At 39.7% G+C, this 14,352-nt stretch overlaps 1 protein-coding gene across 1 annotated transcript in view; it reads left to right on the forward strand.

Moving 5' to 3' along the window:
* The first annotated feature begins 5,786 nt into the window (after positions 1–5,786).
* Positions 5,787–14,352, forward strand: part of RGS22 (regulator of G protein signaling 22) — a 122,106-nt gene continuing 113,540 nt past the window's right edge. Inside the window, exons 1-5 of the mRNA XM_059901409.1 lie at positions 5,787–5,807; positions 6,509–6,618; positions 9,816–9,945; positions 11,751–12,351; positions 13,748–13,909. Of these exons, the coding sequence (XP_059757392.1) occupies positions 6,589–6,618; positions 9,816–9,945; positions 11,751–12,351; positions 13,748–13,909 (923 nt within the window). The 5' untranslated portion in view covers positions 5,787–5,807; positions 6,509–6,588. The remainder of the gene's footprint in view (positions 5,808–6,508; positions 6,619–9,815; positions 9,946–11,750; positions 12,352–13,747; positions 13,910–14,352) is intronic.

The following is a 14,352-nucleotide window of genomic DNA, read 5'->3' on the forward strand; positions in this document are numbered from 1 at the left end:
TGTCATAAATGGGTGTTGAATTTTGTCAAAAGCTTTTTCTGAATCTATTGAGATGCTCGTATGGTTTTTATTCTTCAGTTTGTTAATGTGGTATATCACATTGATTGATTTGCATATATTGAAGAATCCTTGCATCCCTGGGATAAATTCCACTTGATCATGGTGTATGATCCTTTTAATGTGTTGTTGGATTTGGTTTGCTAGTATTTTGTTGAGGACTTTTGTGTCAATGTTCATCAGTGATATTGGCCTGTAATCTTCTCTTATTGTTGTATCTTTGTCTGGTTTTGGTATCAGGGTGATGGTGGCCTCATAGATGACCTTGGGAGTGTTCCTTCCTCTGCAATTTTTTGGAAGAGTTTCAGAAGGATAGGTGTTAACTCTTCTCTAAATGTTTGATAGAATTCCCCTGTGAAGACATCTAGTCCTGGACCTCTGTGTGTTGGAAGTTTTTAAATTACCATTTCAATTTCAGTACTTGCAATTGGTCTGTTCATATTTTCTATTTCCTACTGGTTCAGTGTTGGAGGGTTGTACCTTTCTAAGAATTTGTCCATTTCTTCTAGGCTGTCCATTTTATTGGCATATAGTTGCTTGTAGTAGACTCTTATGATTCTTTGTATTTCTGTGATGTCAGTTATAGCTTCTCCTTGTTCATTTCTAATTTTATTGATTTGAGCCATCTTCCTTTTTTTTCTTGATGAGTTTGGCTAAAGGTTTATCAATTTGTTTATCTTTTCAAAGAACCAGCTTGTAGTTTCATTGATCTTATCTACTGTTTTCTTTGTCTCTATTTCATTTATTTCTGCTCTTATCTTTATGATTTCTTTCCTTCTGCTAACTTTGGGTTTTATTTGTTCTCTTTCTCTAGTTGCTTTAGGTGTAAGGTTAGGCTTTTTTTTTTTAGGTTTTTCTTGTTTCTTGAGGTAGGCTTGTATAGCTATACACTTCTCTCTTAGAACTGCTTTTGCTGCATCCCATAGGTTTTGGATCATTGTGTTTTCATTGTCATTTGTCTCTAGGTATTTTTTATTTCTTTGGTGATCCATTGGTTGTTTAGTAACATATTATTTAGTCTCTACATGTTTGTGTTTTTTACAGTTTTTTTTTCCTGTAATTGATTTCTAATCCCATAGTGTTCAGTTTCCATTTGCATGGGATACCTTTTTCTATCCCCTCACTTTCCATCTGTTTGTGTCCCTAGATCTGAAATGGGTTTCTTGTAGACAGCATATATATGGGTCTTGTTTTTGTATCCATTCAGCCAGTCTGTATCTTTTGTTTGGAGCATTTAATCCATTTACATTTAAGATAATTATTGATATGTATGTTCCTATTGACATTTTCTTAATTGTTTTGGATTTGTTCTTGTAGGTCTTTTTTCTTCCCTTCCTCTTTTGTTCTCTTCTCTTGTGATTTGATGACTATCTTTGGTATTGTGTTTGGGTTGCCTTTTCTTTTTTGTTTGTGTATCTATTGCAGTTTTGGGGTTTGCTGTTCCCATGAGGTTTTGATACAGCAGTCTATATAGGTACAAGGTTGTTTTAAGTTGCTGGTCTCTTTCCCACCTAGAGAAGTTCCTTTAGCATTTGTTGTAAAGCTTGTTTGGTGGTGCTGAATTCTCTTAGCTTTTGCTTGTCTGTAAAGCTTTTTTTTTTTTTTTTTTTTTTGTTGAATCTGAAAGAGAAGCTTGCTGGGTAGAGTATTCTTTGTTGTAGGTTTTTCCCTTTCATCACTTGAAATATATTGTGCCACTCCCTTCTGGCCTGCAGAGTTTCTGGCTTAAAAATCAGCTGATAACCTCATGGAGATTCCCTTGTATGTTACTTGTTGCTTTTTCCTTGTTGCTCTTTATATTTTTTCTTTGTCTTTAATTTTTGTCAGTTTCATTAATACGTGTCTCGGCATTTTCCTCCTTGGGTTCATCCTGTATGGGACTCTCTGCACTTTCTGGACTTGAGTGTTTCCTTTCTCATGTTAGGGAAACTTTTGGCTATAATATCTTCAAAAATTTCCTCAGGTCCTTTTTCTTTCTCTTCTCCTTCTGGTACCATACAAAATGAATGTTGGTGCATTTAATGTTGTCCCAGAGGTCTCTGAGACTGTCCTCATTTCTTTTCATTCTTTTTTCTTTATTCTGTTCTGTGGCAGTGATTTCCACCACTCTGTGTTCCAGCTCACTTATTCGTTCATTTGCCTCAGTTACTCTGCTACTGATTCCTTCTAGTGTGCTTTGTCATTTTAGTTATTGTATTGTTCATCTGTTTGTTTGTTCTTTATATCTTCTAGCTCCTTGTTAAACATTTCTTGTGTCTTCTAGATCTGTGCTTCCATTCTTTTTCTGAGATCTTGGATCATCTTTACTATCATTACTGTGAATTCTTTTTCAGGTAGATTGCCTATCTCCTCTTCATTTAGTTGTTCTTGTGGGGTTTTATCTTGTTCCTTTTTTTGCAACATATTTCTCTGTCATCTCATTTTGTTGAACTTTCTGTGTTTGTGGTCTCCTTTCCACAGGCTGCAGGACCATAGTTCTTATTGCTTCTGGTGTCTGCCCCCTGGTGGGTGAGGTTGGTCCAGGGGCTTATGCAGGCTTCCTGGTGGGAGGGACTGGTGCTTGCCCTCTGGTGAGTAGAGCTGGGCCTTGTCCATCTGATGGGCAGGGTTGTGACAAGGAGTGTGTTTTAGGTAGCTATGAGCTCAGTATGACTTTAGGCAGCCTGTCTGCTGATGGGTGGGGCTGTGTTCCTGTCCTGCTGGTTGTTTGGTCTGAAGCATTCCAGCTCTGCAGCCTGTAGGCTGTTGGGTGTGGCCAGGTCTTAGTGCAAAATAGGGACCTCCAGGAGAGCTCACACTGATCAGTATTCTCTGGGGTCCAGTATTCTCTGGTGCCCACAAAGCCCCACCTCCGCCACCAGTGCCCCTGCCCCGACAGTGAGTTACAGCCAATCCCCGCCTCCCCAGGAAACCCTCTCAGACCCTAGTCAGGTCTAGCTGTGATTCCTATGGAGGTATTGCTTTGTGCTCTGTCCCAGCGCACACGAGGTCTTGTGTGCACCCTCCAAGAGTAGAGTGTCTGTTTCTTCCAGCCCTGTGGAGCTCCTGCACTCAGGGGTTCTTCCTCCTAATGCCTGACCATGAGACTGTCTTGAAGGTCTATTTTTATGTGGGAATGTCCCTATGTAGTCTCTGTGTGTTTAATATTTTTTGGTGCAAGGGCTGTTTTTAGTATGGATGTCTGCTACCTCTTTCCTCAGTGTATGCTGGCCGTTATCCCTTGATAGGAGGCGTGACTGATGTTGTGGTGACCTAAGCCTTCACTGGATATTGAGCGCAGCCTCCTCTTTGCTCTGTGGTTGTTAATTCCCTGTCAGGGGCAGGGTCTGCTCCCTACTTGTTGTAGTAGAGACCCTCAGATCTGTTTCTGAGCTGTGTTTCTAATCTGCAGTAGGTGAGATTGGAGCACTCCCACTGGGAGAGAAGCCACTGAGTTTTCCTTCTCTGGAGCTGTTCACCTGTGAGTGAACTCTATTGTGTCACTTTTCACCCATTGTGTTGGCTCACAAATTACACTGTTGTTGGAACTGCTCTCAGCGCCCCCTTAACCGTGGGTATGCCAGCAATTGGCCCCGGTGTCTCTCAGGCGTTGTTTTCACCAGGCCACCAGTGCAGATCCACCGAAGTCATATCCCAGGACTGCAGTAGTCGTGTACCTGGACCCACTGTGGTAGCTGTGGAGGCAGCTCAGATTCTGGCCTGGTCCAATCCCCGTGTGTACGTGCCCACAAAGCCCACAGCTGCTAAAGCTAGACCCGTCTCAGCTACGGGAGCCCTCGTCCATTTGGACGTTCCTCAGTTGCTGAGTTTACAATGCCAACAACGGGGGTGTAAATCCGTGGTTCCTGCAGCCTCGAGGAGAGATTTCAGCTCTTCTTCCTTAGTTGCATTGCCCTTGGGGCTCAGCTGTGGTTTCAGCCCCACCTCTGTATGTGTTCCTCCCACTGGCATCTGCTCTTCAGGCTGTCCCAGAGCACATGCAGCCACCCAGGTGGGCGGGGGTGGAGGCGGCGACGGGTGGGGCATGCGAGCCTGCTCAGGCAGGTGACCATACTAGTGCCCCCCGAGGCAGGGGCCAGTGCATGGGGAAGGGGGCTGCAATGGTGGCCTCACCCCTTGCGTGCCACTCAACAATGGCACTCCGCTTCTATGGCGGCCTGGGCTTCTTCCACGAACATTCCCAGTCGTGAAGCTCCTTACTCCCGTCCCTTCAGGCTGTCCCTTCACAGCCAACAGCTGTCCCCTTCCTGAGTCCACTCTCCAGACCCCATGTTCCAGCATGCAGCCCCGCTCCGTCCCAGCAGACACAGGACTCAGTCTGGGGAGCTCAGGGCTGCGGCACGGACCATCTGGACCATCCGTGTAGGTCTTACTCTGTCCTGTCTGCCACAGACTGGTTGCTGCCCTCTCCTCCGAGCCCCTGAAGCTCCCTCTCTGTCCCAGCTGGTCTCCCCACAGGTGAGAGGGCTTCCCTGAGTGTGGGAACCTCTCCTCTCCTTCAGCTCCCCTGCAGGGGTGCAGGTCCTGTCCTGTTTCCTCTTCTTTTTTTCTTTCTTAAGTCCTACCCGGTTGCGTGAGGATTTTTCTTGCCCTTTTAGGTGTCCAAGGTCCTCTGCTAGTGTTCAGCAGGTGCTCTGTGAGAATTGTTCCATTTGTAGATGTATTCTTTTTTTTTTTTTTTTTTTTTTAAAGATTTATTGATTGATTGATTGATTGCTATGTTGGGTCTTCGTTTCTGTGCTAGGGCTTCCTGTAGTTGCGGCAAGCGGGGGCTACTCTTCATCGCGGTGGGTGGGCCTCTCACTATTGTGGCCTCTCTTGTTGCGGAGCACAGGCTCCAGACGCGCAGGCTCAGTAGTTGTGGCTCACGGGCCTAGTTGCTCCACGGCATGTGGGATCTTCCCAGACCAGGGCTCGAACCCGTGTCCCCTGCATTAGCAGGCAGATTCTCAACCACTGCGCCACCAGGGAAGCCCAGTAGATGTATTCTTGATGTACTTGTGGGGAGAGGCGAACTCCACATCCTCCTATTCCTCCATGTTGACTCTGTGCCCCCGCCCCCCTAGTCATGTTCTGTGGGAAACCTTTGCTGGTTTTCGTGCCCATGTGGCCTCCCACAGAATCCTGAACTTCTGGTGCTTACAGCACTCTGTTATTATTGCTTATTGAATTATCTGCAAACTCCTTAAAGGAAGGGCCTTCTCTTTCTTGTTAACCTTGGTATCCTCGATGATCATGCCTGGTGATGTTAAATATTTAACATAATTTCCTAAAATTGGAAGGACAAAGGGCTTGCAGTTACTCTAGCAGTCTTACCAAGTTTTCTGGTTAGTTCTTTTTCTGTTTGTGATTATTTTTAACCCATTTTATGACTGTGAAAATACTGAGACTGAATTTTTTGTCACTCTTTCAGTAAGTTACTTAAGTTTTCTGGATTCAGCTTGTTAATCCGTAAAACGTAGATAATAGTTGATATAGGGTTGTTGAGAGAATTGAAGAAGTACTTGTGACTCAGGGTTCTTACTCTCTCCTGTCCAAATAGAAGGTACAGGCAGGCCTCCCTGTAAGAGCTAGAGGTAATATTGCTCTAGTGATTAAGCCATCATTATCCTGAATGGTGAATTTCTTTGACACACTTTTTCTTTTTCACTTGTCCTCTAATAGTGTCTCAATCGTGAACAAGGTATTCACTGGGTCAAAAAAGAAAGACTTCCAGCATTTCTGGAAAGTGATTGCTACTTTGAATACAGGTATTGTAATCCTATCAATATACATATTTTTAAATGATTTTTTTCACCAAAAATAATTTTTCTGTACTTTCTTAATAAAATTGTATACCTTTAAACTCATTTGAGTTTATATTCCACTTGCTATATAGTATAAGATAGAACATTGGTAAAAATCACTTAACTTTTGCAAAGAGATTTTGTAGAAACAGTACCTAATAAATGTATTTCAATTCTGCTTCTTTGATCATTATATTTAAAATTTTTTTCTACTTCTGTAAAGGTATTTATGTTCAGGGTGTTAAAAAATGAATATGAGTGTCATAAAAAAGACAGAATGTTGTAGTGCAGGGCCATGTTTTTCTTTTGTGCTCCCTGACTTCTAAAGTTTAAGTACCTAAACATTCTGAAGTTTTACTAAAATTTGACTTTTGCTTAGAACAACTGTTTTTTAAAATAAAAATAAAACAAATTAAAACAGAATAATTATTAATTAGTAATTCTATGAATAAGCCATTAATTTTAGCAGATCCTAAGAGAATCATCCTGCAGAGTTAGGACGGGAGATTGATTTGAATACATAAAACAAAATTTTAGGTTTTTTTTTTTCCTGAATTCTACCATATTTGAAACTTATTTCTAGTTTGTATGATTTCTGAAATGCAGGTTAGCCAGATTGGTTTCACAAGTAAGATGGAGTGAATCAGGCATGAATATCACATTAGGTGCAGATTTTTCTCCCTGGGTCCTGAAAAAACCAACCACTCCACCACCTCCTCCTGTTGAAGAAGATGATGCTATAATTATGAAAAAGTTCTACATTTCTCTTGGCGAGGTAAAAGTGTGAGTGTTTCTTTGTCTCTTGCCGCTTCAGTGAAACTTCTCATTTTAGGGATATGAATTTCATTTGTACCACTTGAATAGGAAAATGATTTCAAATACTTCTAAAGTAGATTTAGCAAATATTCTTTTGGATTTATGCTGACTTATTTGCCCTACACTCTTTCATCTGAAATGTAATTAGAATTATTATCCTCATGTGTACAAAGGAAAAATGCAAAATTGAAGAACATCCCCAATGTCACCTGGGAAGCAAGGGTTTCATTGTTCATTCCAAATTTTTTATTATTTGGAATCTGTGATTTTTGTACAAAACAACAATAAATTGGGCCTTCTCTTCCCTATTGTCAAGATTATTCTTCAGTAATAAAATGCATAACTGTTTAGCTGTTATCAGATAAATTTGCCCTTCACAATTGGAGAATGTTGGGTGGTATGGGTACATTTGAAGAGATCTAACCTAGAATCAAATGTCCTTTTGGGGAATCACAGTTTAGTGAAAACTGTTGTTTGATCTTTGCCTTTGCCAGGGCGGAAAAATTTTCCTTCTACCCTTCTAAGTTCTTTGCCTGGTCTATTAAAAAAAAAAAATGACATAAGACAGGGTAACAGGAAAAAAACAAATTAATTTAGTATGTACGGGACCCCTATAAGAATATAAGACCCAAGAGCAAGTTGGGCAGTTGAGGCATATATGCCATCCTGAGCTAAGGAATGTGGTAGGGGCCTGGGGCTTCAAAGTGGAGGAGGGTAATTCACAGGACTATAAGAAGACCAGATGTTTGGTAATTAGATGTTTACCTGCCATATACATAGGTCGGTCATTCAGATAAAAGTTATCTCTGGTACTGGCTGTCTCTGAGCCAGGTCCCCTATGTAAATTCTTTTAGGTAGTTAAAGGAGAGGTAAGTGTTTTTCTTGAGTCTTCTGGGTCGTGATCTCCTTCAGCTCACAATAATCCACAGTGCCATGGCATATTTTGGGGTCACGTATTCTGCTTCTCTTTAGCCTCTATTTATCATATCTTCTCTCTGGGAACACATTTCTAATACACAGTTCTTTACAAAACCAGGAATTGCAAATATGTTACCCATGTGTTGCTATTCTCCTCGTTTGCATTCATGACGGAGATTGCTAATCAATTACGGCAATTTTCCTGCTGAGCTAGGACTTGGCTCCAAATTCTTTTTCAACACAGCATTCTAGGCAGGCACTTCCAAGTGATCAAAGATGTCATACAAGAGGAAAACTATTTGCCATCTCTGTTGGAATGGATATCCTTATCCTATCTTATGTGAACATTTTTTTCATGTGTAAGCTCCTATTTAATTTCGTAGTTTGACAGTTCTATCAGCAATATTTGGCAAAAATGTTAAAAAATCATGCCAGTCCCATTATTCCCTCTGAATAATGCTCAGGGATGTACTGAAGGCACATTTTTCTTTCCTCTTATATTTGTTTTTAGGTATTTATTTTTTATGTTAACCCATATTTTATAATAATGTTAGGGATGTCAAAAAATATACCGATAGTAAGGGTCAATAAACATACAAAGGAAAGAATCAATCTAGGGGAATAAGTTCTGATTCCTTACAGGTAAATTTAATCAAATATAAGAGAATAAAAATCCAAGCTAGTTTACTTTTACTATTTTCTGTGATGGAAAAAGCTCATTTCTGTCAACTTGAGTAATACTTGAACTATATATTTTTTTAATAGCCTTTAAACTTTGAGGATTCAGTTTTCTTTGGGCCCTTAAATCACTAAACCATGACTATAGATAGGGATTAATCCATATAATTGGTAATATTTCTTTGAGTCTTCAGTTATACCATCTAAACACAAACAATTAACCCATCTTTTAAGAGTATAAAGTAGAATAGTTAACTGCTTTTATGTCTGGCTAACTACTTCTTTCTCCCCTATCTTCTACTCTCTCTTCTTTTTTGTGCAGTTGAAATAGCAAGGACTCTTGTATGTTGGTCTCTCTCTATTCCTTGAAAGTTCCTTAATTATTTTGGTCTCTTCTCAGTGCTTAGGATACTACTTGAAATAGAGTAGTCATTCAATAAATATGTTGAATGAACATATAATTAGTAATAAATGACTTGGTTTTAGAGGAAGGAAAAGAGGAAACAAAAGGCAATTAGATTCAAAGCTTTTATCTACCAAGGAAACCTTACTTCTAAGAGGGGCAGTGAGTACACCGATGGCACCTGATATTTCTTTCTCTTGCTTTTGGTCTTATTGTGTGGCCTGACTTACCCTGCTAATTCTGCATAATAGTCAGGGAACAATTCTATTCCATTTGAGCCTTGCCCCCTCTGTGAGTGTTCCGTAGGCTAAGGGCCAACCAGGTTGGAGAAAGGAGAGATGAGAGTAATGCTGGACACTCCCTTTTCTGCTTCTGTTGAACAAGCTGGATTATCCTAGAAGAGTAGGTGAGGACATGACTAAGAGAAGCAGGAAGAAGAATCTTCCCAGGAAATCTGAGATGGAGTTTCTTAGGACTGGGGTTCTAGAAGCCGTGTGTCAGGTTGAGAATTGGGTCAGCTGGCTCAGGAGTACATAAAAGAAAGGAAACATTGAAGGCTCCATCCAGGGGCAGGTGAGTCAGGAATCAGCCTTCAGGAAGCATCCAATCCAAGCAAAGTTGTGAAAACTGAATCTAAGGTAAAGGGGAAGTTGAGCATGGAGAGGTTTCCAGTGCTACTGAGAGTTAAGTTTTTGTCATATTAGGGAGGAGTTGTTAAAAACACTGAGCCAGGCCAGACAGAATTGGGGGCATGAAATAATTGGGAAAGTTGTGAATGGGAGTAGCTGGCAAAAGATGCATCCAAAGACTGATGAGCCGCGGGTGACTGCCAAGTTAAAGTTAGATGGTGTGAATTTGTAGTGAATCCAGGAAGTAGGATTGCAAGCTTCTGGTGGAAGAGTGAAGAATTTGATGGGTAGTGAGCTCATTTCTTTCCTTTGATCATCTAATATGAAAATAATCTGAATTGAAATTTCCTTACCATTATTCTCAGTTAATGAGTTTTTCTGTGTACAACATTCTTTTCTTTCACGGCATAATTTTTCCTTTACATATTGCACTATGCAAATGAATATTATCAGAATGACTTGTCCAGATTCATGACTGGAAGAATACTGCTAATCTTATGTTAAACAAATGTGTTCCTTTCTTCCTAGGCCTCCTATACTCAAACAAAAGATTGGTTTGCATTAGCAAAACAAAGTCAGCAAACAGTATCAACCTTTTCATTACCTTCTTGTGTATTCCACAACAAAATTGGATCACCAGTTATTTCATCTGTTTCTGGTAAGCAGAAAAGGACAAGAATGACCTCAGAACTCCTTTTTACATCTTCTGTTGTTATTCTAAACTTACAGTACAACACTTAGTGGGTGGGGAGAAAAAATTATCTCCCCTGCAACACCACTTTCTACTGTTTTTCAAGAGACAACCTGATATAGTGAAAAGAGGATTGGTTTAGAACCCAACTCTGATACTTATTAGTTTGTGACTTCTGCAAATAATTCCACTTCTGGGAACTTTGCTTTTGTCATCTGTAAGATTAGACTAATGATGCATACATACTGAATTTATAGAAAATGCTTAGTGCTTCGTACCTAATGGACAGTCAATAAATATTTGTCTTGTCATTATTTCCTGTCACAGTTTACAAATTCTTATTATTAAGCCTTTGAAATGGAGTGGGTGCAACCTTTCTCTTCTCCCCAAAGTAAATAGTGATTTATGGAACTTGAGTTTTCCTTCTGTTTTTAAGTTCAGACTGTTTCTCACCTTGAAAAGCAGATAAATTTCTACTGTGGGGAACTTTTGTGGGTGATACAAACTTTTCATAAATAAAGGAAACCTTCCAGAAATGGGAGTAATTAAATATGATGTTGCTAGAGGGAAAAAAAATCTTGCAATGTGATTCAGGAGGGGAACTCAGCAATTCACTAACAATTCTTACATAATTCCTTTGAAAAGTATAAGCAACCTCTGGAGGTGATAAGTCTGGATTCTCTAGGATTGAACCCAAATCTAGGTAAAGGGGGAAATCATCTTCCTAACTGGAAATTGCTGAATTTATAGATTTCTTGCTATTTTCCCCAAATAGTAAAGTAGAAAATTGGAGAGTGACGTTAGTAAGCAGGAAGAGAAAGGATAGCAGGAAGGCAGTGAGCAGAAGTGCCAGGCTTGCACTTTACCTCCAAGTCTGTGGGGTTGAGTGTATACCCAGTATCCTTTCACAGGTTTACAAAAGTCTAATCTCAATTTTGGGGAAGTTTAGTATATTTATTTTCAACTAAAATTGTAATGAAACATTTCCAGTTCATTGAGACTTGAAATCTTTTACTGAGAAAACTGAGAGTGGGACACATGGATCAGGGTTTTCCTGATCCACGGCTTTGCAAGGGGTAGATTTGCCATGTGAAATAAAGCACTGCTATCAGATATTTCACTGATCTCTGAAAGACAGAAGAATAGGGGCTAGACTATATCTTTAGAAAAAGTGTAAAAGCAATCCATTTGTATTTGTAAGTCTTCACAAGGGCCTTATGCAATTTTGTAATTTTAATGATAGGTTGTAAGTATAGTAGTAATTGAATCTTTCTGATAAAATAGTGAATTTTTTTAATTGCTAGTATGACTCCAGTTCTGGTCTGTTCATCTATCATCTCATCACCTATGGCAGCTAATTTTATTTTACCATACCACATGAAATATTAAAGTACATACAGTTGTTTGATGTACACATTCTAATTCTTTAATAGATTTGGCCTTTGTATGTTGACATTTTCAGCCTGGAATATTACATTTTAAAAGTGTATAATGTCTTTTTGAAGATCCTCTTTATTAAGGATATCAAAGATTTAATTCATCTGCCACCAATATCCCCTTTCGTGTCCAGGGAAGACATGGCTAATCCTTGTTGGCAGTTTTTTTCTCTACTGATCCCAAATGTAGCCTTAGACTCCTCATGACACTGGTCCCTGCAGTCACTACCGATGATAAACCCATTTGCCATCCTAGCTCTATAACATCTAGTTAATAATTAAAAGAAAACTTTTACATTCATATCTGATCTAATAGCCTTTTATGATTTAATACAGAGAGTTTTATCTTTGATGATGGAGTTCACCCCAGGACGGAAAAGGGCCCATCTACAACCACTAGGTTAATTACCGAATTTGAAGAAGATGGGCCTGTATCTCTACAAGACACTCCTTCTCAAGCTCTTCTGAGGACGTACCTTGAAAAGCGACGGGATGTTGATGAAAGCCTGACATTGCATTTCTCAACATGTGAAGAGTTTTTAAGATCTTATATAAACTTTATTTTGAGAGTGGCAATTCATCAAATACTTGGAGCACCACTTAGAGAAAGCCCAGATTATATAAATTTCAGAAATGTAACAGAAGTGGTATTTGATGAGTGTCTGGGGACTACCTCTGGCAAGAATGTTTTGCTGAGTGAAACGCTAAAGGAAAAGTCGGAAGACATGTTAGCACAAGCAGTTTCAAAAACTGAGAGCGTTGGACTAGAAAGCAGGGCTAATTGGTGTATTTCTCACAAAACTTATGACATTGGCAATAGAAAGGAGTTTGAAAGATTTAAGAAATTTATAAAAGGTACATTAGGGGAGAGATATTGGTGGCTCTGGATGGATATTGAGAGGTTAAAAGTTCTTAAGGATCGTGGAAGACATCAAAGGTATTTCTACTTTTTTATTTTTCAAAACAGTTTTAAAACCAAATTATAGAATATTAGTTTGGGTCATCTAAGCACCGGCAGAAAGCCTGAAATAAATATTTAAATGTAATTTATACTTTTAGAGGAATGAATAATAATAAGATTTATTTTATTATAATAATATTGATTTACGTAAAAGATACCTTACGCCAGCGTAAGGGGCTGGCTGTTCCTAGCAGCCTGCTCAGTTAACAAATTCTATGGTCTTTAGTCAGGTGCCACTTAGACATTCATATCTGAATGTGATAGCTGCTAGATATGATGCGGGCTATCCTCTAGAGAGCCTCTTAAAAGTCTGATGGGGCACAGGTCTTTGGCCGCTCCATATGTTTTAGGTCACTATAAGTCTTAAGAACCTTAAGAGGACCCTGCTTTAGGAAAGTTCTTATCTTGTGTTTTCCTGATCTGCTCTGAACTCTGAAGCAGATCAACTATAGCAGACCGCAGTTCCCATTAAAGGTTTGACTGAGTAAGTACTAGTGACTGGATTACTCCAGTTATCTCAGTGGCATTCAGATCATAATGCCACTGTTGTTGATCATAATGATCATAACGTCATTGTTGTACACAGTTATAAGAGCAGGGATTACCAAATGGTTAATTATGAAGCATGACCTGATTGATCCCAGGGTAGAAGGACACTACCACTTGCCAAGACATGTTAGGGACGGGATATGCAAGCAACCTACATAGATTCTTCAGAATTAATACTGTGTTAGTTCCTATTGTTGCTATAATAAATTACCACAAACTAAGTGGCTTAAATCAACACGAATTAATTCTCTTACAGTTAAAAGGTTAGAAATCTGAAATGGGTATGCAGGGCTGCATTCCTTCTGAGCACTCTAGGGGAAAATCCATTTCCTTGCCTTTTCCAGCTTCTGAGGCCACCTACTTTCCTGGGCTTATGCCCCCTTCCTCCATCTCCAAAGCCGGCAGCATGACATCTTTTCTCCTCTCTGACCGCTGCTTCTATCCTCACTTCTTTTCTCTATGACTATTACCCTCCTGCCTCCATCTTAGAAGGACTGTTAAGATTACATTAGCACCAACTAGATAAGCCAGGATGATCTCCTCAAAATCCTAATCACATCTGCAGAGTGCCTTCTGTCATGTAAGGTAACATTCTTAGGTTCTGGAGATTAGGATATGGACATCTTTGTAAGGCCATTGTTTGGCCTACCAAAAATACCCTTCCCATTCCCATATCTGTGAGAAATATTTTTATCTCCCTGTAACTCACTTTTGGTTTTAAGATAGTTCATTACTTGCCTGAAATATTTTGGAAGTGAAAATATTTGGCTAGTTGAATATTGTGTCAATGTGTGTGTATGTTTGTGTATGTGTTTTATTTCAGACATATTGAGAAGATGAAAAAATGCTATCTAGTGAGCAGTGGAGACTGCTACCTTTCTGCAGAAATCTTATCAAAATTTAAACTGCTAGATGGATCTCAGTGGAATGAAGAACACTTAAAAAATATTCAGACTGAGGTTGTAAAACCCTTACTTCTTTATTGGTAAGAAAAAATAATATGAATCAAAGTTATTTGCTTTCACTTTTTTTTTTAAATTAATTAATTAATTTATTTATGGCTGTGTTAGGTCTTCATTTCTGTGCGAGGGCTTTCTCTAGTTGTGGCAAGCAGAGGCCACTCTTCATCGCGGTGCGCGGGCCTCTCACTATCGCGGCCTCTCTTGTTGCGGAGCACAGGCTCCAGACGCGCAGGCTCAGCAATTGCGGCTCACGGGCCCAGCTGCTCCGTGGCATGTGGGATCTTCCCAGACTAGGGCTCGAACCCGTGTCCCCTGCATTGGCAGGCAGACTCTAAACCACTGCGCCACCAGGGAAGCCCTCACTTTTCTTAAGCTAGTTGCAAGTTATACTTTTTTGTCTTAAGGCTGTAACATTTATGGAAATTTTAAATGGCAAGATTATTATATCTTTGGCCTTCTCTAAAGT

This window comes from Balaenoptera ricei, chromosome 17 (genome assembly GCF_028023285.1).
Source record: "Balaenoptera ricei isolate mBalRic1 chromosome 17, mBalRic1.hap2, whole genome shotgun sequence".
NCBI lineage: Eukaryota > Metazoa > Chordata > Mammalia > Artiodactyla > Balaenopteridae > Balaenoptera > Balaenoptera ricei.